Source organism: Pelophylax lessonae (assembly GCF_965119305.1).
Source record: "Pelophylax lessonae genome assembly, chromosome: 4".
In the NCBI taxonomy this organism is placed as follows: Eukaryota; Metazoa; Chordata; class Amphibia; order Anura; family Ranidae; genus Pelophylax; species Pelophylax lessonae.
In genome coordinates this window covers 42496204-42521542 of record NC_138771.1, presented here as the reverse complement: position 1 = coordinate 42521542, position 25339 = coordinate 42496204, and the positions used below count along the sequence as shown (strand labels likewise).

General features: G+C 41.4%; 1 protein-coding gene across 2 annotated transcripts in view; it reads left to right on the top strand.

Moving 5' to 3' along the window:
• SV2B (synaptic vesicle glycoprotein 2B) overlaps window positions 1-25339 on the top strand; it is a 277072-nt gene that overhangs the window by 197991 nt on the left and 53742 nt on the right. For both annotated transcript variants that reach the window (XM_082254320.1, XM_082254319.1), the window contains exons 3-6: window positions 1686-1866; window positions 10374-10525; window positions 16563-16696; window positions 20580-20669. In XM_082254320.1, the coding sequence (XP_082110446.1) occupies window positions 1686-1866; window positions 10374-10525; window positions 16563-16696; window positions 20580-20669 (557 nt within the window). The remainder of the gene's footprint in view (window positions 1-1685; window positions 1867-10373; window positions 10526-16562; window positions 16697-20579; window positions 20670-25339) is intronic.

Sequence of the window (25339 nt, the reverse complement as noted above, 5' to 3'; positions counted from 1 at the left end):
GTGCAAGTGAGTGGTGGCGCTGTCCTTTTAATAAAAAAGGTGTGATATTATTAATATTTGTGCATGCGGCTGCTGCCCTCACTATGTACTGCCACCTAGTGGTAGTGTTCCATAAATACAAAAAGTGCTATGGTGAGTGGTGGAGCTGCCTGTTTCGAGGTAAACGACTTATTGGCGCTAAATATTTTGGTAGAAAAAGTATTATATTTATTATATTTAGTGGGCCTATAAGGCACAAGAAATATACTGTATATTGTTTGGTGGAAACAATTACATTTTTTTTTATTCACAGCGTGTAAGTTAGCATCAACTCAAAAGTCAATGCGGCGTTCTCTAATGGTTGTGGTTAAAAAAAAAAAAAAAAAAAATGAAAGCACCAACCAGACTTCTTTAAAAAGGAAAAAACATCAATACACAACCAGCAGTGATTGGTGACAGCTAATCACAATTTATTTGTCATTGGGCCAAAGTGTCAACATGTCAGTTGATATTTTTCCTGCAACCACCAATCAGAAACAAAACCACTTTGGAAAATGACAGTTGGAATTGAATGTAATTGGTGGCAATGAGGAAAAATACACTAAAATCACCAAAATATATTCTCTTGGTTGTTGTACCTGTGTTTTTCTGCACCTTATACATTCATTCAGTGTTAGTTAAATAAGACAGCTTACATGCATGAACCCCCCAAATTTGTTTTCTGCTACATATTTTTGGTAAATACGTATTTTGATTGGTTTGCGCAGAAGTTATCACTTCTACTAACCACGGGAAAGATTTATGTAATTTTTATCGTTTTTTTTTTAACTAGTAATGGAGGTGATCTGCGATTTTTAGCGGGACTGTGACATTGCGGCGGACAGATCGGACCCCTAACTGACATTTTTGACACTTTTGGGGGGGACCAGTGACATTACTACAGTAATCAGTGCTAAAAATATGCACTGTTACTGTAATAATGACACTGCCAGGGAAGGGGTTAACACAGTGGGTAATCAAGGGGTTAAATGTAAGCCTAGGGGAGTGTTTCTAACTGTATGGGGGAGGGGCTCGTGAAATGATCACAGAGACCTGTGATCCTATATAGAAGGAGGCGCTCTGTGATCATTCCAGAGAGAAGAACGGTCAGCTGTGTTTACAAGAGCTGACCGTTCTTCTCTCTCAGCGGGGAACGATTGTGGGTGTCAGGCAGCACTGGCCCTGTGCATCGGTGTATCTGCTGCCGAGTGGGGGCGGGAGCAGCAGGTGCCCGAGGTTCGTGCAGGAGGGGCTGCCTGCCGCAGTATATCTGCGGCGGGCGGTCCTGAAGAAGTTAATAAAATAGTCCAAGTATGCTCACATTGAACACAAATAAAACCTTGCATTTAAGCAGTAAAAAGCAAGTAGCTGTATAGCTTCCTCACTGCACTTCTGTATACCGGAGTTACCAGACATTACGTCACCAGCTCCACCCAACGCGTTGCGTAACTGGTTACGTAACTTATAATGGGGACTTTAGTTGTGGTGACAAACAGGGATTCCCTTACTTTAGAAGGATTTCCTCTCACTTCCTGTTTTGGCTATGGGACAGGAAGTGAAAGAAAATTTGCCCAATGAGACACAGATGGCAATAAAAGAAGTCCTTCACCTGAATTTATCTTTCACATAAACAATGACTGACTTATCTCTTTTTATGTCTCTGACAGGTTTAATAGTATACCTGGGAATGATGGTGGGTGCATTTGTCTGGGGTGGACTGGCAGACAAGCTGGGCAGGAAGAAATGTCTCCTCTTCTCATTGGTCATCAATGCTGCCTTTTCATTTGTGTCCTCCTTCGTCCAGGGCTATGGATTTTTCCTTTTCTGCCGCCTTATTTCTGGATTCGGGTAAGTGTTTTACGGATATTAAGTGCTAAAACCCACATTATTTAACTTAGTTAAGAAGTGGATGTATTGTGAAAAAATAAATACAGATCTGGTATTTACCTGCAAGATCATGCCCATTTGGGTTGATATTTTTTCTGGTATTAAAATATAAATTGCTCTGAGACTGGATGAACTTTGTCATGCTGAAATTGTATAGAGTTGTATACACTGATTAGCCATAACTTTATGACCACTGACAGGTAAAAAAAACACAATTACCTGGTGACAATGGCATCTGAAAGTGGGGGGGGGGGGTGTATTAGGCAGCACTGATAGATGCAGGAGGAAATGGACTTTAACCACTTAAGCCCCAGCCCTATTTCGGACACTATTTGTTCACAAGTTAAAATCAGTATTTTTTCCTAGAAAACTACTTAGATCCCCCAAACATTATATATATATATATATATATATATATATATATATTTTAGCAAAGACTCTGGAGAATCAAATGGCGGTCATTGCAATATTTTTTGTCACGCGGTATTTGCGCAGCGGTATTTAAAACGCCATTTTTGGGAAAAATTACGAAAAATCACATTTCACTGCATTTAAAAAATACTAAACAGTAAAGTTAGCCCATTTTTTATATTGTGAAAGATGATGTCACGCCGAGTAAATAGATACCCAACATGTTACGGTTTAAAATTGCGCACACCTGTGGGATGGCGACAAACTACGGTCAATAGAAATCTCAATAGGCGATGCTTTAAATTTTTTTAACGGTTACCAGTTTAGAGTTAGAGTGTAGCTCTTTTTTTAAATTATTGCTCACACTCTGGCGATTGCGGCGATACCTCACATGTGTGGTTTTTAACAGCGATTTCATTCGCGGCTCGACTTCCGTATATGTTTTTTTTTTCGTGCGCGAGCTAACGGTGACGGGGGTGGCTAAAATTTTCTTTTTTTTTTTCCTATTTATTTATTTATTTATTTTTTAACTTTATTACAGGTTTTTTTAAAAAAAAATCTGATCACTTTTATTGCTGTCACAAGCAATGTAAACATCCCTTGTGACATCAATAGGCAGTGACAGGTACTCTTTATGGAGAGATCGAGGGTCTAAAAGACCCTAGACCCCTCCACTACACTTTCATGTATGCAAAACGCAGAAAACGGCATTTTTGCATACAGCCGTTTTTTTAATCTGCCGCCTTTTGCAGCAGAGTAACCCAGACGTCATGGGTTACGTCATCGGAGACCCGATCAAAGATCGCTTCCGGCTTTGATCGGGACTCCATCCAGCTGGCGGACGTGCCGGCTGGGTGCTCGGGTCTCCCGGTGAAACGGGAGGCCTGGGCAAAGTCACGGAAGGCGGCGGGAGGGGGGGCACATCCCCTACCGCTCACCCGGGTAACGATCGAGCGGCTCCCGAGCCACATTGGTCATTACCGACGGAAAGCCGACCAATGGCTCTAAACCACGGTACCGGGATGGTGCCTCTAGCTAGAGGCATCATCCCGGTATTACACCGCAAAGTCTGCCGACGTAAATATACGTCACTTTGTGGTAAGTGGTTAAGTACCATTTAAAATATAAACATTTTATTGAATATACATAACATGGTTAAAAATTATTTTTAGCACTGTTTCCTCAACAAACAAAACAAAATGTACTGTTAAATACCATCAGCCCTAGTATAGGGTGTATTAGACAGCAAGTGAACATGTTTTCCCTGAAGTAGAAAGCAGAAAAAATTGGGTAAGCTTAGCATATTTGCACGACTTTGACAAAAGCACAGTTGAAATGGCTAGGCGACTGGGTCAGAGTAGCTCCAAAACTGCAGCTCTTGTAGGAAAAGTCCAAGGAAGGAAGACCGGTAAACCAGAGACAGGGTCATGGGCAGGCAAGGCTCATTGATGCTCGTGGGGATTGAAGGCTGGTTCATGTAGTCCGATCCAATAGAAGTAGAATAGAAGTTACTGGAGCTCAAATTTCTGAAAACTTTAAAGCTGGTTCTGATAGAAAGGAGTCAGAATGCACAGTAGATCAGTTTGTTGTGTACAAGGCTGCCGTTAGAAATCACTGGGTCCCATACAGTCAACCTGACAGCCCCCCCCCCAATATTAAAACAATATTTTCGCTAAAAATACACTAAAATCATCATTATAAAATTATTTGTGTGGGAGAAATTTACTATTTAGAGCAGGTGTCAATGAAAGGTATCATCCTTGGTAAATGTATAGTAGAAATATGTATAATAGGACTATTAATACCTCTCTAGTGAACACACAAAAATATCTGAAAATATTATAAAAGTACAAAATTAAATTTTTAGTAGTAAAACATGTATAAAAAAAAAAACCACAGATTTCATGTAGCTGTTTATTTATTATTACCAATAGTCAACGTCGACCGTCAACATATACAATTGTTCATCAAACTTTGGAGATAAGGTTGACGTGTTTCACGGGAGTCCCCACTTCCTCAGGACCTCCAATCTCCTGAACAAGAGTAAATGATCAGCAGGAAAGTTTATCTAAGAGTAGAGAATACATACATATTATATACAGAAGAAAGTTTGCTCTCAACCAAATCTCTGATATGTGGTGCCACATCCCTGGGTGCAAAATCGAAAAGAATTATCCCCTGGGTTTGGGACTTTTCAGGCACTCACCACAAGAAACACATGAAGTAAAATATAAAGTAATTTTATTATACAAAAATATAAACAAATCTCATAAAATGTAAACAGTGTTAATTCTGATACACACAGCACAGATGAGTGTCAGACAGATGCAGCAATTGGATACCCAACGTGTTTCGAAGCAGGGAACAAGCTTCTTCTTCAAGGGTATGATTCTGAGAGCTGCAAATATTCTTCAACAGCAAAATAGTACAAAACTAATTATTAGTATACAATTTCAACAATGTAACATAATATACAAGTGGTGCCGCTATCAAAACACTTACATCAACTGTGTTTTGTGTGCAGATTCCTGTTTGCTGGATAAAAGCAACTGGTTTCAGGTACCTGCCTGGCGGGTCAGGGTGCCCATGCTGGCCCTTGTCCACAGCTAAAAGTGCCTACAATGGGCACGTAAGCATCAGAACTGGACCACACAGCAATGGAAGAAGATGGTCTGGTCTGATGAATTATGTTTTTTTACTTCTTGTGGATGACCGGGTGCGTCTGTACCTGGGGAAAATATGGCACCAGGATGCACTATGGGAAGAAGACAAGCAGGCAGAGGCAGTGTGACTTAAAGAATCTGCTACTGATGGCTTGATGTCAGATACCCCAGCACACCTTCAGAGGTCTAGTGCAGTCTATGCCTCAACTGGTTAAGGCTGTTTTGGCAGGAAAAAGGGGGACCTACTCAATATTAGGTAGTATGGAGGGTGGTCATAATGTTATGGCTGATCTGTGTGTGTGTGTGTGTGTGTGTGTGTGTGTGTATATATATATATATATATATATATATATATATACAGTGCATTGCGAAAGTATTTGGCCCCCTTGAACTTTTCGACCTTTTGCCACATTTAAGGCTTCAAACATAAAGATATAAAACTGTAATTTTTTGTGAAGAATCAACAACAAGTGGGACACAATCATGAAGTGGAATGAAATTTATTGGATATTTCAAACTTTTTTAAAAAAACTGAAAAATTGGGCGTGCAAAATTATTCAGCCCCCTTAAGTTAATACTTTGTAGCGCCACCTTTTGCTGCGATTACAGCTGTAAGTCGCTTGGGGTATGTTTCTATCAGTTTTGCACATCGAGAGACTGAATTTTTTTGCCCATTCCTCATTGTAAAACAGCTCGAGCTCAGTGAGGTTGGATGGAGAGCGTTTGTGAACAGCAGTTTTCAGTTCTTTCCACAGATTCTCGATTGGATTCAGGTCTGGACTTTGACTTGGCCATTCTAACACCTGAATATGTTTATTTGTGAACCATTCCATTGTAGATTTTGCTTTATGTTTTGGATCATTGTCTTGTTGGAAGACAAATCTCCGTCCCGGTCTCAGGTCTTTTGCAGATTCCATCAGGTTTTCTTCCAGAATGGTCCTGTATTTGGCTCCATCCATCTTCCCATCAATTTTAACCATCTTCCCTGTCCCTGCTAAAGAAAAGCAGGCCCAAACCATGATGCTGCCACCACCATGTTTGACAGTGGGGATGGTGTGTTCAGGGTGATGAGCTGAGTTGCTTTTACGCCAAACATAATGTTTTGCATTGTTGCCAAAAAGTTTGATTTTGGTTTCATCTGACCAGAGCACCTTCTTCCACATGTTTGGTGTGTCTCCCAGGTGGCTTGTGGCAAACTTTAAACGACACTTTTTATGGATATCTTTAAGAAATGGCTTTCTTCTTGCCACTCTTCCATAAAGGCCAGATTTGTGCAGTATACGACTGATTGTTGTCCTATGGACAGAGTCTCCCACCTCAGCTGTAGATCTCTGCAGTTCATCCAGAGTGATCATGGGCCTCTTGGCTGCATCTCTGATCAGTCTTCTTCTTGTATGAGCTGAAAGTTTAGAGGGACGTTCAGGTCTTGGTAGATTTGCAGTGGGCTGATACTCCTTCCATTTCAATATTATCGCTTGCACAGTGCTCCTTGGGATGTTTAAAGCTTGGAAAATCTTTTTGTATCCAAATACGGCTTTAAACTTCTCCACAACAGTATCTCGGACCTGCCTGGTGCGTTCCTTGTTCTTCATGATGCTCTCTGCGCTTTAAACGGACCTCTGAGACTATCACAGTGCAGGTACATTTATACAGAGACTTGATTACACACAGGTGGATTCTATTTATCATCATTAGTCATTTAGGTCAACATTGGATCATTCAGAGATCCTCACTGAACTTCTGGAGAGAGTTTGCTGCACTGAAAGTAAAGGGGCTGAATAATTTTGCACGCCCAATTTTTCAGTTTTTTATTTGTTAAAAAAGTTTAAAATATCCGATAAATTTTGTTCCACTTCATCATTGTGTCCCACTTGTTGTTGATTCTTCACAAAAAATTACAGTTTTATATCTTTATGTTTGAAGCCTGAAATGTGGCAAAAGGTCAAAAAGTTCAAGGGGGCCGAATACTTTTGCAATGCACTGTATATATAGTGGTTTGTAAGGTACACCTGTTAAAGTGGTTCTAAAGGCTGAAGATTTTTTTTTTACCTTAATGCATTCTCTTCATTAATATAAAAAACCTTCTGAGTGCAACTCCCCCCGCCAGCTTCCCCTGATACTTACCTGAGCCCCATCTTGATCCAGTGATGTATACGAGAGCAGTGTTTCTTTCAGCTCTTTTTCTCCTTATAGGCTCAGACAGAAATGGGAGCCATTGGCTCCCACTGCTGTCAATCACAGCCAGGCAAGGGAGGCTGAAAAAGCCACACTGTGAGTGTCAATGAACACACAGAGTGTGGCTCGGGAGCGAGCCTGCACGAATGCCCTCATAGCAAGCCGATTGCTTGGGTGGGCACTCGGCAGGGGGAGGAGCCAGACGTGCCAGTGGGAGACCTGAGAAGTAGAGGAGCTGGGCTGCTCTGTGCAAAACCATTACACAGAGAAGGTAGGTATACCATGTTTGTTATTAAAAATAAATAAATAAATAATGTTTTATAATCACTTTAAGAAAGTAAAAACGACGTTATAAATGTTTAGTATGAAGTGTTGGCATTTATATCTAGGACAAGTTATGGAATATGGATATTAGGAAATATGGAAATAAGAGCACTAAGTATATTTTACACAGATTTGAAGGGCTATGCAAGCAGTTACACTTAAAGTGTTACTAAACCCAGGACCCTGCATTCACTATATCTGGTCTCCCACAGCACACAGAACATTGAAACTGCTAGATATCTTTTCTCATCAGCAGTATATAGCAGTCTTGAAACTTCTATAAATGTCTGGTTAAAGCTTGCAGGACCCCCTGACCCTCTGTCTGGACAGTGCTGATTGGCCCTGTGCTGATCACATGCACTCTCCCAAGAAAAAAAAAGCTCTAACAATACACACTAAAATGAGCATGTGCAGCTTGCCTCCAAGGCTCTGTTTTTTAAGGAGATTGTTTAGGGACTGCGGAAGAAGAGGAGGATCAGAGAGGACAGGATCAAACAGCCTTTTTACACAGTGCGGAGGATTAAGACTGATTTAGCTGTTGTGGGTTTAGTAACACTTTAGGATTAGGGCAATGTTATTTCAGTTTTATAGAGCGGGGGGCTCCAGACTTTTCAGTAGAAGGGCCACATTGTATATTTTAGTGTTTTTGTCATCCACATGATATAATTTAGAACAGAGAAAAAACACCAGTAAACAAAGCAAATAGATTTAATACAAACTTGATTGCCCACTTATATCAGCCTGCACATCAGAGCCAGGGCTGGTGCAAAGATTTTTGACATCCTAGGCAAAAACTCATTTTACCACCTCCATTGGCTCCGCCCCTGACCCCCAGAATTTTGCCCTGCCCATGAATAAGGTGGAGATTTTTGTGGCGCCTCAGTCTCCACCTATTTCTTCAGTCTTGGGCTGCAGGCCCACACCTTCGCCTCTGGATCTGGCCTGAAGACAAATAGTGGTGGCTCGCTTCCTTGCAACACCTGTGGTCCACAGGCCCTAGGCCCTCCCCTGCACCTCTGGGCCCAGCCGGAAGACCCAGAAGACAAACAGCACCGGCATGCATGCTTTACACACCAGCGGCACGCCAGTGCGGCACCCCCGACTGATGTGCGCTGGCCCTGATCAGAGCCCCCTTATATCAGAGGGCCAGATAAAAAGGAGTGCATTACCAAGTAAATGTTATCTTTGAAAGATATTGCACTCTATGCTGTAAAAAGTGTAGAGATAGGAGTCTGGGGCCCTATAATAAAAGTTTTTATTCTGTTTAGAGTCATACAAAATAGCTATTTTGTTTTCAAAAGCTTTGGTATGTATCTTATATGCTTAGAAATAATTGAGATAACTCTTGTCACAGTGATGATGTTATCAATTCTTAGTAAATGAAGAAATTAAAAATTCAATATTGGTCCCTATAATGTGTGTACTTTGCTAGCACCCTTTAGAGAAGCACAGTCCCTAGTTTACTAGGCAATATAACAGGAGTACATTGAAACCTAACCAGATCTAATAGAAGTCACTGATACTTACACAATACTCTGCAAAAAAAACCCCACAAATATACAAATACATGTGAATTATTAGAGAATAAAGGCAATACAGTGAAACCTTGGTTTGCGAGTAACTTTGTTTACGAGCGTTTTGAAAGACGAGCAACATTTTTTTTAAAAATCTGTCTTGATATACTGTACGAGCAGTTTTATACACTATAAGCATGCCATCCCCTCTGTTACATACCATTATGTGTCCCAGTGCTTGTACTGTATATAACGATGTCGATTTATACTGTTTCAGAGTGTCCCCAGGGGAGGACTGGGAAGGGGGGCTGGGTGGCAATTGCCCCCCGGGCCACTCTGATGCTGGGTAAAAAGGCCGCACTCAGGGCTGGACAAATGTAGGGGCCAGACACTGTATACAGCTGCCGGTTGCCACTACACAATGTTATATTTGCAGAGCTGCAGCGGAGCGATATGAGTGTGCAGAGCATGCTCTTGCACCCGGCCAGCACAATACTAACACAGTCACTTCCCTTGAACTCTGCCTGACAGGAGCTTCCTAGGCCCCGCTTGGCGTGATGCCATTTAATGTATTTTTGTTAAACCTCCTTTGTTGCTATTAACAATAAATTATGTTACCACATTGTAACATATTTGTCTTGCTTCATAATGAATATCCATTATAAAACCAGGTGGGCATGGATGGTGAGCTGATTGGATGGTTCAATGGGCCAGTTGACTGGATTTGCCCCCCAGGCCTAAGGCTGGCAGCCCTCCCCTGAGTGTCCCTGTGCTTACTGTATATTACTCCTCGTTTCTCTGCCTCTCTCTCTCGCCTCATCTCTCTGCTCTCCCCGGTGGGAGGGGCCGATCATTCTTTCTGACGTCATCTGAGGAGGAGGGGAGGAGAGAAGCAGAGGGCTGCAGTGAAGAGTCACACAGTGCCACACGCTCTAATACAGTATAAATCGGCATCTGTTATATACAGTACGGACACAGGGACACATAATGTTGTTTAACAGAGGAGATGGCATACTTATACTGTACAGCAATGTACTTTATATATAATAACAGCATATCTTTATTTATACCATTAAATGCTTGTGGAACGAATCATCTGAGTTTCAATGCTTTCTTGTGGGAAAACTTGCTTTGATATACGAGTGTTTTGGATTACAAGCAAGCTGCTGGAACGAATTATACTCGCAAACCAAGGTTCCACTGTATGTTCCTACTGAATTGTTGGATGTCTTCATGTGTGTTAGGGATAGGTAGCAACTATGACCTGTTATGTGTTTTACATTTCCAGTGTTGTATCACGTATTTCGTTTTGCAACTTTTTTTTACTTTTTTGAGCTAGTATTTGTTACATGCCGGTTTATGATGCACTTTTACTACACAGTATTGGAGGGTCCCTTCCCATTGTCTTTGCCTATTTCTCCGAATTTCTGGCTCGTGAGAAGAGGGGGGAGCACTTAAGCTGGCTTTGCATGTTTTGGATGATTGGAGCGATCTATGCATCGGCAATGGCTTGGAGCATTATCCCACACTATGGTAAGTGGACATGTGAAGGGTGGCAAGGATTGAAGGGGAATGCATGCTTCTTAGACTGAGTAACTGTACATAACGCCTCTGACTACTTAACGGATGTCTCTGGTCTAAATAAGCAACCATTTTACATATTTGCAGATATATAGATAAGAAAAAGTTTCAGCCATGACTAGCCAGAAGTTGGGTAGACCTGCTGAAGCAAACTGGCTTTTTTTTGTATAATTACCCATTCCTGCAAACATAACCAATCTCTACATATCAGACTTCCACCCTTCCCTAGGACTTGATTAGTCATACCTCCACATGAGAGAACCCTTGCTGTTATTTAAAAAAAAAAAAAAACACTGAAGCACAAAAACAGGGGCACAGCCCACCATAAGAACACTAAGGTTTTTCCAGATGTTGCTAGGGGGTTCTGTTAGTTGTGGTTGTTTGACCTCCCATTTAATGCTATCTGCTTAGTTTTGTGGCCATCACCACTGGAGGTCTGTTTTGTTGGATGGCACTGTCTGCATTAATTATAATATAATAATTAATATAATTAATTAATTCATTAATTAATTAATATCATTAATTATAATTAATTATTTAATAATTATAATCCACAATTGGTAGATGATCTGACTTGTAAAGTTGATACATTTATTTTTAAAGCTAGATTTCTTTTATCATAAAATGAAGATTATTCTTCATGCCTGGGCCTTCTGGCACCTGCCCGTTGGCTTCAAGGGCCATATAAAATGGGGGAGGTTCCCCGAGCTGGTGTTGGAAATTCTCTCAATAAATTGAAAACAGTGTATTAATTATTGTATTGTCTTGACTTCACCAGCAAGGGTAATGTAATCTGATGCCACTTTACCGTGAGCTTCCCATTCCGGGGGGGGCACTAGGCACTAGGACTACTGCCAAATTGGGGACGTAAGATTGGTAGCATCCTTCGTCTTAAGTAACGCCAGGACACTGTTCTAACTTCTGCTAGGCACAGGTCTCAAACTTTAGGCAAAATGTGAAGACAAAAGAACAGCAACGCAGAACCCCCTTACAAAACATGGTAGCATTTATTGAATCAAGCACACTTACATTCCAGCAGCTCTAAGTCAGTATAGGCAAATGGAGAGCAGAATGTGATCAAAGATGAGACTGTGTATAGCAGCGGCAGTAGATGATCTTGAGGCCGGCTTACAAGGGGCCTGGAACTCCTGTGCGCTTTCTTCATGCTGTACGCAAGACTGGTGCCAGACATGACTTCATGTGCCCCCGAATGCCTTACATTGGGCTGTGACTAAACACTTCAAGCACTGCTGCTGCAAGAATTCTTTGATTTCAACTGCAGCTAATATCCTTTAGTTTGTAACTGCGTATATACAGTATGTTGTAATGTGACCTTAGGCAGTCATCTATGGTTATGCTCATTGAAACATTTTTCACAAACATTTACAGAAAAAAGCGGGGGTATTGATAGCCATCAAGGACTCCCTCAAATTCCAACTTAAATCTTCCCTACTTGAAGAAAATGGCAGATACAATATTCTAGTTTGCTATGTTGATGATCTATCATATACACTAGTTAATGTATATACTCCCAAGTAAAACAGACCAGTTTTCTAAATAAACTCCCTAAGTGAATCGCTAAATGTCCTCAGGGACATTACGTAATAGGAGGCGACTTTAATGCTGTCGCAGATCCTTCTATCGATACTACAGATAGACCCAGGAGACCTTCAGCCTGTCTGAACACACTTTTCCTCAAACATGGTATGTTTAATGTTTGGAGATGTCACCATGCAGGACAGAGGGACTATTCCTTCTATTCTCCTTCTCATAGATCTTACTCAAGAATTTACATGTTTATTGTTGAAAGATGGACACTCCCACTTGTTGCCTCTTTGTCTATTGGAACCATCACTTGGTCAGACCACGCCCCTATTACCATACATCTAGCTTGCTCCAAATCCACTAATACTGCCCCCATATGGAGGCTCAATATGTACCTCCTATCCAACCCTGAACACAGCCAAACGATTGAAAAAGCGATAAAAACTTACTTTGATCCTAATGACACTGATGATGTCTCCAAATTCTCACTCTGGACAGCCCAAAAGGCATGTCTCAGAGGTATATTTATACAGTTAGGGGCTCGTGAAAAGAAACGTAGATCTCAACAATTTGACCAACTCCATACGGGAAACCGAAGAGGCTAACAAAAGGGACCCCACCGCTGCTAATTCTGCTAAACTATTACATCTCCGTAATGCACTAAGAGACAAATTACTTTACACCCATGAAAAACAAGTTAAATCTCTCAGAGCCAACAGATACGCACTGAGCAACAAATCCCGCTCTTACCTAGTTAGATGCATTAAAATAGCTGCCACCAGAATTCCCTTTCTTAAAAACCCCAAGGACAACACGAAAGTCTATGACCCATCACTTATAGCCGAAATCTTCAAAGATTTCTACTCCGAGTTATACAACCTCTAACAGGACCTGAACACCCCTCAACCCACGGATAACCAAATCAATCAATTTCTTAACAATCTCTCTCTATTCCCTCCCTTTCAAGTGAACAGAGGCTAAACATATCCTGCCCCTTCACGACCGCAGAAATACTTAAAGTGATCAAAGGCCTCCCCAAATCCAAAGCTCCTGGAGTAGATGGATTCCCTAATAAATACTACAAAAAATTTGGTCATTATCTCACCCCCTCACCTAGTAAACATCTTTAATGATGTCATGACTGGAGGCCAATTCCTGAAAGAGATGCTACAGGCATTAAAAACCACAATTCCTAAACCAGATAAATACCCCTCCCTACCTTGTAACTATAGACCAATTTCACTCCTCAACTCCAACCTAAAGATCTACGCAAAAGCCCTAGCGCTTAGACTACTGGACTTACTACCACTCCTAGTCCATCCTGATCAGGTAGACTTTATCAAAGGTCACCAAGCACCTGATGCTACCAGGCGTATGCTTCATATACTCAGATACATTGAACTTCACAAAATACCGACCCTCTATTTAATATTAGATGCAGAAAAAGCATTTGACCGAGTGCACTGGGGGGTACCTTAGAGCAGTATTGCAGAAATTTGGACTACAAGGCCCAATACTCTGGCTATCATGGCATTATATTCACACCCTTCTGCCAAGGTCTACTCATCCAGAGCATTATCATCATCCTTCTTTATAACCAATGGAACTAGTTAAGGCTGTCCATTGTCGCTACTTATATTTGCTCTAATCATGGAGCCCCTAGCGCACTCAGTCAAATCTTCCATTAAGATCACAGGAGTCCAAATAGGCCATATTGATAATCACATAGGATTTGTGGCAGATGATGTAATTCTCATTCCCTCAGACCCTTTTAATTCATTACCAGTAGTAAAGCAATTTGTATCAATATCATACTACAAAACCAACAACTAAAAATCACAAATTCTAAGACTAAATATCCCCCCACACCTCCAACAGCTTATAAAAGCCAATATGCCCTATAAATGGGTCCCATCTCATAATAAATATCTTGGAATTCTCATTCCCTCCACCTCCACTAAATTATTCACACTAAATTACCAACCATTTCTGGACAATCTACCCAAAGAACTCTCTAAACTGATGACCACAGACCTATCAGAATTAGGTAGAATAGCGGGCTTTAAAATGATTACCTTTCCCAAACTACTTTAACTTTTCCGCACCATTTCCATTCCTCATACATACTTCACAAAACTCCACGTGGGATTTTCAAAATTAATTTGTAAAGGCGCCAAGCCAAGAGCCGCTCTCTGTACTTTGAGCAAACACACCCTAGTAGGTGGACTGTCTGTACCCATAGTTTACCAATACTACATAGCCTCATTACTGGACCAATCAGTAATTTCATTACTGGGAAAACGACATTAACAAAACTTGGTCCCTTATTGAGGCCAAATCCCTACCCTTGTCAAATACCAAGGACACTTCATTGGCCATCCTAGCTGGATATAAACCCCCAGAATCTTCTTTCCCAGCTATTCAAGCACTTCAAGCCTCTACTAAATTTTTCCATTTGGAAAACAAACTCCATTCTCCCCCTACCACTACAATGCCTGCAAACACACATACCACATATAAATTATCATCCTGGATAAAATCAGCAATACATCATGTAAACTGGGATCTAGTGGAGGATAATTCCCTTTAACCATTCACTACTCTCCAAAGTAAGTTAAATCTTCCATCTACCGAATACTACAGATACATACAACTGTATCATCTTTTTAAGAATACTTCAATCCCAGTAGAAATAACCTTACCCCAGCAATTAATAATATTCTACAAACAAGCTGCTTCACAAATAAAAGGCATCTCTCTATTCTATAAGATTCTCAGTCGATCTTACCAATTTCAAAAAACCACAACTATGTGTAAGTGGGAAACAGAAATAGGGTCCACATACCCTAACGCAGTCTGGCAGAAAGCTATCAAAGAGACTTACAAAGCCACCCTCTGTACTGATCACTGGAAATTATACCACAAAACGCTTCACAAGTGGTATTTAACTCCATATAAGCTTTTGAAAATTTACTCTTACACTCCTCCTATATGTTGGTGACATTGCGGTTCTACCAGTTTCCTAATACACATATTATGGTTTTGCCCATCTGTCACTTCCTACTGGAACCAAATTATTAAACTGCTCTCTGAATTTACCCCAACACCCATCCCCCCAAAAATTGAACTAGCACTTATACACTTGAAAATAGAATCCATACCAATAAAAATCCGAAACCTTGCTAGCCATATTTTCTTGTCTGCCAAATTGAATATAACGAGAAACTGGAAATCCCTCACAACTCCTAACCTCTCATATATCATTTCTGACCTAAATCAAATCTGCTCTTTAGAATGCATTTACATGCTCAAGAACGACAAATATCATGCAATTCTTTTACTCATGGAACATATGGATGTCAACTAAATATTATATGAGTGCATAATAGAACACATATCTTTCCTTGAATACTGTTTAACAACTGACTAACATCAGCTCTACTTGAGAGCCTCTAATTTCCATCCCTACTACTCAACCTGTCCAACCTATTTGTGATGAATGCATGGAATTTTTATGCCATATCCCTAGTTCATCCGTTCATTTATTTGTTTAATCGTTTGCTTCTATATTTTTGATAAACAACATAAGAACTGATAGTTCGCAACAACCAAAATGGTGAGCAGAAAGAATAACTTCTGATATACTGTCTGGTATTCCATCCATGAAGAAATATCTGTCACTTGACCCCCTCTGATACCGTAAGCCCCTCTAACCATTTAGAGAGATTATGAGAGGGCTTACCACTCAGGCCTACAAGGGTACAACATCTACTCCTCCTCACTCACTGATTGTTCTTCCCATCACCGCTATGGGAGATGCTACACTGTCTATCTACCTGTTGTGAAGGTACCTTTTGACTATATTGTATTATTGTATTTTATTAACGTAAAACCTCAATAAACGGGATTGAAATATAAAGAGGAACAGTGATTGAGCTTAAGCAGCACACTAGTAAACCCTGGATCTTTGTCTATGTTCCAGTTTAAACTGATGCCATGACTGCTGCCCCAGATTTCCTGTTTCAGGGTCACTCCTTTCTCTTGCATTGTCCTATTGAGCCATTCTTGCATGCAGGGACTGGAGTTGTGTCTCTCTACATTGTGTGCATCAATAGAAACACACAGCCCTGTAATGTAGGAGGGCAAGACATTCCCCTGCTTCTCCCACCTCCTCTCCCCTTCCTTCACAAAGCTAAAGACTGACTGGCAAATGCACTGTTCAAAGTTAACTCTTCTTGTGAAGACTGGAAGTTCAGGGTAGAAACACTGAGAAAGCCTGTAGAATTAAACGGTGTAAATTGCAACAGCTGTAAACTGTTAAGAAATAGTTTGCTGGGAAATGTTTGATTTATTGTGCTTAATCACAAATCCTGAGAGTTTTATATTACTATAGGTAACTATACAAGTAATGCTACTAATTATCTTCATATTTTCTTTTTTTTAGGATGGGGATTCAGTATGGGAACTCACTACCACTTCCACAGCTGGAGAGTGTTTGTGGTTGTGTGTGTCCTGCCATGCTTAGCCTCTATTATTGCCCTAAAGTTCATGCCGGAAAGCCCTCGCTTCTTACTGGAGGTAACTTTTTTTTTCTTTTGGCTTTATCTTTGAACTGTACCACATTGTAATGTGGTGAGACTCATTTTAAAAATAACTCGTTACTTCATCATAAAGTATATTTTTAATGCTAGATATTAGAATCTAGAGCAGATAATAGTAAGGTCAAGTAAGTTGTAAAAAAAAAAATAGTTTCCAAAGTGTACAGATAGAATTTTAAACCATGTGCCATATCAGTTTCTATGACACCAGCAACTGTTTCTTTTTTTTTTACATTTATTTAAAGCTGAACTTCAGGAATTTAACCACTTTCTAAAATGTGCTGACTTACTATGGGTTAAGTCCTTCAAGATGCACCTCATGGACTTATCTCTTTATTTTACATTGTTACTGACGGCTGCTACTACAGCTATCGCTATACTTCCAGCACTCTGACGCTGGACCTTCTGGTCTCTTCTCCTGCAGCTGCAGAATTGCAATGCCAAGCCGCTGCAAGCAAAGCCAACAGAATACTGGGATGTATAAAAAAGGGGATTCACTCCAGAATTAAAGAGATTATTCTCCCACTCTACAAGACTCTGGTCCGGCCACATCTGGAGTATGCCGTCCAGTTCTGGGCACCGGTCCTCAGGAAGGATGTGCTGGAACTGGAGAGAGTCCAGAGAAGGGCATCAAAAATAATTAGGGGAATGGAGGGCATCAGCTATGACTACAAGCACTGAACTTATTCTCTCTGGAGAAGAGACGATTGAGGGGGGATATGATATCAATGTACAAATACTGTACTGGTGACCCTAGCATAAGGAACAAACTATTCAGAGTAAGGGAATACAATAAGACACGTGGCCACTCACTAAAACTAGAGGAAAGGCGGTTTAACCTTAAAATACGCAGGGGGTTCTTCACTGTAAGAGCGGTAAGGATGTTGAATTCTATTCCGCAAACAGTGGTACCAGCAGGGAGCATCGATAGTTTCAAAAAACTATTAGATTGGCACCTTAAAGACCACAACATACAGGGGTATAGAATGTACGGTTAACAGCAAACACACACACACATCATAGGTTGAACTGGATGGATGTCTTTTTTCAACCTCACAAACTATGTAACTATGTAAGAATTGCATGCAGGGCTCTGCCTTGCTCCTCCTTCTGCCCAATCACAGGTTGTATTATGTAAACCCATTCACAAATTGCAAAGCCTTCTGTGAATGGACAGCAGAGGGGCGGGGGGGGGGGGGGGTGGTGGTGTTCAACGTGTGAGAAAATTTTTTAAAGGATACGTTTTATGACAGAAAGTAAAAAATATTGTGTTTTTTTTTTTCAAACTTTTTTGTTTATAAAATAAAAAAAGCAGAGATGATCAAATACCACCAAAAGAAAGCTCTATTTGTGAGAGGGCAGCATTTTTTTTTTTTTTTTTGGGGTACTGCATCACATGACCAAGCAATTGTCAGTCAGTAACGCAGACCCATATCGCAAAAATGGCCTGGTTATGAAGAAAGGTAAATCTTCCGGAGATGAAGTAGATAATGATAGGTGTGCTGCTTGCACTCAGTAAAACATACAATTTTAAATTAAAGAGAATGAGGTGGTACCCTGTTGGACCCATAATAAGCCAGAACATTTTAGAAAGTGGCTGAATTCCTTTATTAATTCAGGTCAAAGGCAGCAGAAAAAATGAAAAAAATGAAAATGCCTATTTATACCCAGTACACCAAGAATGCTGGGTATGAATGGGGTTTAACAGATCTGAATCATAAATAAATAATGACTGCATAAAGAAAGGAGAGCGTCAGTTATACCACTTAGGTATCTAAATCGACAGACCAACACCAGGTAGATGTGACCAACTTTCAGAACTGCAACTGCCATAACTGCCACTCGTACTTCCAGTGTCCATTCAAAGAGAGAGTCAGACATTTTTACAAGGTTATCTTTTTTTTTTCCATTTTGGATAGAGTACGGCCCCTTTCACACATAGGTCCGTTTGTCCATTTTTCATCCATCCGTTGATGGATGAAAAACGGACATCAATGCATCTCTATGTAAAAACGGATGATGTCAATGTCCGTTTTTTGGAACGGATGAATGCCCTATTTTTCATTCATCAAAAAAACTTATCGGACGAAAAACTGATGTAAACGGAGAAACAGTCCGTTTTTCATCCATTTTTGCATTGGTAGTGGATGTAAAAAAAAACACGGATGAAAATCGGATGAAAAAATGGATGAAAAATGGAAGAAAAAACAGATTTTGACGTGACTGAACTGATGAACTGAATGGACCGTATGTGTGAAAGGGGCCGTAAGCTGTGTATACAGTACATGTTCACTTCACCCAACATGTTGAACAAAAAAAAAAAAAAAAGATCCCCAAATCAATATAAACGATGTGTGATGCAGGGATCTCTCTTGCCAGGCTTTTGTACTCTGACAGCAGGACTCCCCTCTGCCAGAATATACAGATCTGTGCTTGAAACCATTGGTCCCAAGCGATCGAATGTTGAATTTCCAGGGTGACTGTTCAATGGAATTAGGACAGAAAGCAGTACACACAGACCGAAAGTAGGCCAGTTCCTGTGGAACTGGCCGGTTTTCAGCCCGTAAATACCCTGTTTTAGGGAGGGTGATAACCCCCATCAGGTTTTTTTTTACCATCTACATGTCTCATTGGGGAGAATTTTCCATCACTTCCCATAGCTAGAGCATGAAGTGAGAGGAAATTCTTCTAAAGTGATGGGGATCCCTGGTAGTCACTAGAACTAGTGTCCTTATTGGAAGATGTCCCAGCTAATCCTGTTCTGGTGATAACCCAAGATTTAGGATTTTCAGTGGTAATGGTCACCATAACAATTAGAGAGGGTGAATCTCCCTATTAGGGGCACAGACAGCAATTAAAACCCTGACCGTTTTTCTAATCCATCTCTACTCCGTCTAAAAGTAAAAATAGGCTTGTCTTATAATTATTTTTCTCTCGCTCAAATGAATCTGACCAAGTCCCCGAAACATGCGTTGTTGGGATGTAAGGTGGAGGAGACCTCGAAAAACCAGAGACAATTTCAAATTTACTATATCCAGAAATTGGAAGTCGGCTACCATACCATTTGACCAGCTTAAACACAAGCTTTCCTGGCTTATGCTAAATGAACGGTTAACAGCAATTCTACAGGATAAATTGAAGGTGTTTGAAAAGGTATGGGGCCCATGGATTCAAAACTTGACTAATGATCCCCGGACCATACCAGACTAGGTTCTTATCTGGATGAGATGGACCAAAGCATGGAGTCTTTTCCTCTTCCACTCTTCCCTTCCTTTTCTCTTGTCTTCCATTTTCCTACTTTTCTTTTCTTCTTCTTGCTTTTGCGATTGAGAGAGGCCTGCTTAATTCCATGGTTGTGGGGGGTTGGAGCGTCCCTCTACCGCTGGTTGAGAGGATTTGCACTTCCTGCGGTGTGGGACGTAGTCTGAACCCCATCGAATTACCGTACATTGCTATCATACAATAGAAAGACATGCTGGGAAATTTATTTTATTGCCTCTCTACAAACTACCAAAATAGATTGTGGTTCAATGAGAATCAATGATGTAGCTAGCAGTTCTATATCTCAGAGGAAAGCTATCTTAGAGGGAATGGTCCCTTGCCAGACGGAGGAATGTTGCAATGTCTTTTGCTCAGTATTAGTGCAGTTACACTGCGTAACGTTTTGGTTTTATTTTTTATGCAATTTAAACTGTGGATTTTGCTTATTGTTCGAAATTAATACTGGAATTTATTTTATTTGTGAAAACCTTTAATAAAAATATTGAAAACAGAAAAAAAAGTCTTGTCCTCAGTTATACTTTAATTTACAAAATGTAACGAAAACATGTAACTGTATTAATATTCTTTGGATTCTTGTACAGACAGGAAAACACGATGAAGCTTGGATGATACTGAAGAAGATTCATGACACCAATATGAGAGCTAAAGGAGAACCAGAAAAAGTTTTTACAGTAAGCATTTCATGTAGACATGGAAATATCTTCAAATGCAAAAGTGATTAAAGCCAGGGTGCCCAACCTGTGGTCTGCAGGCAGCATGCGGCCCCAGAGAGTTTAGCATGCGGCCCCAGAGAGTTTAGCATGCGGCCCGGGCCCATCTGGATGGACACTGGAGATGCTGTGCAAGCACAGCAGCCACAGTGGCTGACACAAACAAGCCTGGCCCATGCACGTCTGTAGCGACACTGGGGACGCCATGCAAATGTAGCACTACCCACTAGGGAGCTGCTGAGTGTGGATTCCCCTGGGTTATCCATAGCAACAGTCTGTAAAACGTATCACTTTAAAAAATGCCCAAAAAAACGCCTGCAACAACACACCTGGGCGTTTTTGTTGCAGGCGTTTTTTTTTTGGGCAATTTTTGGGCGTCCTTGGAGGCAGGCATAACATCTGAACTTCTGTATAGGGGTATATATACACACACACATATATGTATATATACACATACACACATATAGGTGTGAAAGTAGCAGAGCCCTATGCCTGCAAATAATTTCATTAGCGCAGGCATAGGGTTCTGCTACTTTCACACCTTTATGTGTGTATGTGTATAAATACATATATGTGTGTGTGTAAATATACCCCTACACAGAAGTGCAGATGTCATGCCTGCCTCCAAAGACGTCCACAAAAAAGCCCAATAAATGCCTGCAACAAAAATGGCCAGGTGTGAAAGTAGCGAAGCCCTATGCCTGCTCTACTGCAATTCTAAGACAAACAATCTTTTTTCTATGGCGGTCACTCTGACATGGAAGTGTTTGGTCACCCTACCATAGCAGTCAGAGTCAGTTCACCCTACACTACACTACGGTCACCCTGACACTTAATACTTTCCCTACAGAAACTAGCTTATTGAATCTAACTATAGTGGTATATAGTACCCTAACTACACAAGATATCCCTTTCCTCACACCAATAATTGCTAAATGACACTGGAGCAGCAGGAGTAACAGAACTGTTTCCACTCTCTTCCACAGCCCCTGTATTACAGTGCTAGAGATTTGGCGGGGCTATGTTATATACTAGGGGGCGTATTCACTACTGATTGGCCTCTGGACCCCCTAGTCACTCCAATCACATTCCTAGCATCCTCCTGCCCCCTCAATTGGCTTTTACTGATGGTTCTGGTCCAATTACGGGCTTTTAAAGCCCAGTTCCTGTCCCATTGCATTTTGGTCGGTTCTGGTTGCCAAATTCCGAACTTTTTCCACAAAAAGTTCGGAATTCGGCCGAATTTCGCACAGTCAATGTTCGGGTCGAACCGATGGTCGACCCGAACCGTTCGATCATCCCTACCGGCAACAGGAAATACAGGAACGCCAGGTAAGTAAATGCTGCATTGCTGGATCTAGGGGTGTGCTGGAGAGGGCTGCCCCCCCCCCCCACCCACAACTCCCCCACCTCCCCACACAGCACATACATAGGCTACATTCACACCAGCGATTAGGGCCAATGGAAATTGTAGTGGCAGTTCCTCCTGTGGCACTCAGCGGGTAGGTGCAGCTGCCAGCCCCGTTCACTATAATGACAGTTCTTCAGCAGCCGCACCTATTTGCGGTAATTACTGCTGGACGCAGTTTGCCGGTGACCTGTCATTATAGAGAATGGGCCTGGCAGCCCCACCTACCCCCTGAGAGCTGCAGTTCTCTTTTGTTTATGAAGGGGCTGGGGATCTGGTGTTGCCATAATTAACTCTGTCTGTACTGTTCTGGCAGGTCTCACTATCAGTTGAAAACTAGGTCTAAACACTGTCTTAACAAAGGGTTAAAGATTTATAAGTGGGACTTTTTGCACTGTGCTTTTTTATTGGGAAATACTCTGCAATTGAATGCAAAGGAATGCTTGCAGTTGGCCATTAGGCCTTCACCTAAGTAACATCTAAGGCTTCATGCACACAAAGGTGTTTAGCATGTTGCATGTGGCTCGGCCATTTAGCTACAGGGGAGGACACAGGTGCCCCGTCCAGCCCCCACTGCAAGCAGCCTGTCAAACTCTAAAAAAGGCTGACAGCTTTGGCTCTGCACGTCTGAATGATGCACCTAGCGGTACAAGTTGTAGTGGCCCAAAGCTGCCACTTGTTGTCCGCATGCATCAGAAAATGACCTGATATAAATAGGTGGAACAGAACAGTGACTTAGGAAACAATATTTGCAACGCTAATCCAACACATACAATTAATATGTAAAAAATATCAAGTCTGATAATAATAAATGTAGTATATAATATAATAAATGTGGAGTAGCGAAATGTCCAAATCTTTACATCCAAGGGTCACCATATGTGAAAAAACATTATCAAATGAAGAATCCAGATAAACCACATGATCCACATTCTTATGAAACACATGTGAGTGTTTATTTGGCTGCTCCAATAAAGTTCTTATAAGTATTGCACTTAGAGGCGCCCCCCTGTCTGTTTTTGTTACAGAGATCCTTTCCTGTCTCTGGAAGGCGCTGCCCATCTAGTGCTCTTTTGATACACCATTCCTTCCTGTGGATTTTTTGGACTTTTGTTGTTTTATGAACTGTAATATGACACATATTACAATTGGTTTTATCCTAGACTATGGGAGTTTTACACGCTGATTTACCAAAGATTGCGCCATATACCTTGCTGTTGTTTAAAAATAACAGACTTACTGGCTGGATCATTAGGTGAAAATAAACAAAAAAGCCTAAAAAAATAAAAAGTAGTATGGCCACCACATCTAAGAATTGGTAAGCTGCAATATAATACATTTTTGGGTTTATTACCGCTTTAAGTGAAAACCTTCATTGGCTAATTTGAGTTAAAGATGTAAGCTTTTAGGGTAACTCAGATCCCTTTATCAGGCTTTAAATATTTCTGAAAAATAGCTGTAAAATGTATATATTATAAATATGTGGGATGCAGAATGATTTTTCATAAATGTATAACGCTTGACGGAGGGATCTGAGTTACCCCGAAAGCTTGCATCTTTAACCACTTCCGGACCGCCCGCCACAGTTTTACATCGATACTTTGACGTTAAATACTGGTGTTATGGCATCAGATAGCTGCCATAATCCTGTTTTTTTTCTTACAGGGCGGGTGGCCCTCTTTCACATAGAAGTGGTCCCAGCACCACGGAGCTGTCGGTAGCGGGGAAAACCACCCAGTCTGTCCATGTCCCAGGCAGGAAGTCAAATGAGGGCAAGATGGCCCCCACTCAACTCTATGGCCTTGGAGGACTGGAGCATCATATGTTGCTTCCTCTCAACAGCCTTAACCTCCCTGGCAGTATTCCCGAGTGTGGCTCAGGGTAAATTTTCAGTACCAAAAGCAGTAACCCCGAGCCACACTCAGGATTACCCCAGAATCTTCTCACCTTCCCTGTGATCCCCTGCCATCCTCCCTCCACCGCTCTCCCCCCTCACACTCTCTCCCCGCTCTGCGCTCGGCAGATGCCTTCCGGTTGCTTTCCGGTACCTTTCCCTGCGAGCGTTGCGACGCAGGGGGGTGGAACTGGCGGCAAATTCAGAAATGTAAATACACTAAATGACATGATCCAAAGCTGTGATCCTAACGGATTACACTTTATCATGCTATTTCACACAGGATTTCACCTGGTGACTATTCCAGTGCACTGCCTGTGCTTTTCCAGTGCTTTGTGCCTGGAAAAAAGAGAACGAAAATGGCGTCCAAAAAGCGTTCTTTTTGCACAAAAGTGCTTTTAGACGAACTGGAAAACAGCGACAGCGAAACAGAGTTACTTAAAGAACTGAGCGATAGCGATTTGTGAGAAAATTTGTCATCAGGTACGAAAAGTGATGACAGTGACGATTCTGATGTCTCTTTCTGGCACATAGCTTGTGGAATTTGGGAAGTATATCAAATGATTCTTCAGAATTTCCAACGGAGCGATGTGCCAGAAAGAGACATCAGAATCGTCGCTGTCGTCACATTCTGTACCTGATGACAAATTTTCCCACTAATCGCTATCGCTCAGTTCTTCAAGTAACTCTGTTATGCTGTCGCTGTTTTCCAGTTCGTCTAAAAGTGCTTTTGCGCAAAAAGAATGCTTTTTGGACGCTATGGTCGTTTTCTATTTTCCAGGAACAAAGCACTGGAAAATCACAGGCAGGGCACTGGAAAAGTCACCAGGTGAAATCCTGTGCTGAAATAGGATGATACAGTGTAATCCGTTAGGATCACAGCTTTCTATCATGTAATTTGGTTTATTTACATTTTTTGAAATTTCCACCGGTTCCGCCCCCTGCGTCACAACGCTCGCAGGGAAAGGAACCGGAAGACAGGTGCCAGTGTTGTGTCGGATAATGCCTCCCATCGGATAGGGCATCCGACGGACTGACGTCACTGCAGCTGACTGCTCAGATCAGCTGTGCTGGCAGGGACAACACTGAAGTGCGCAGTTTGTCGGATGCACTATCCAACGGTAAATAGAGAGCGGAGGAGGGGAGGGAATCTATTGTCAGATTCTGCCTCGCTCTCTGCACATCTATCGGGACGAATCGGATTACAGTGCAGTGTATTCTTATGTGAGAAATGGTGGAATATTGTCTGATAGAGAACACAAAAACACAGCTCTTATCGGGACACATTAAAGGGGAACTCTGACCAAAGGGAGCACTCCAATGGGGACA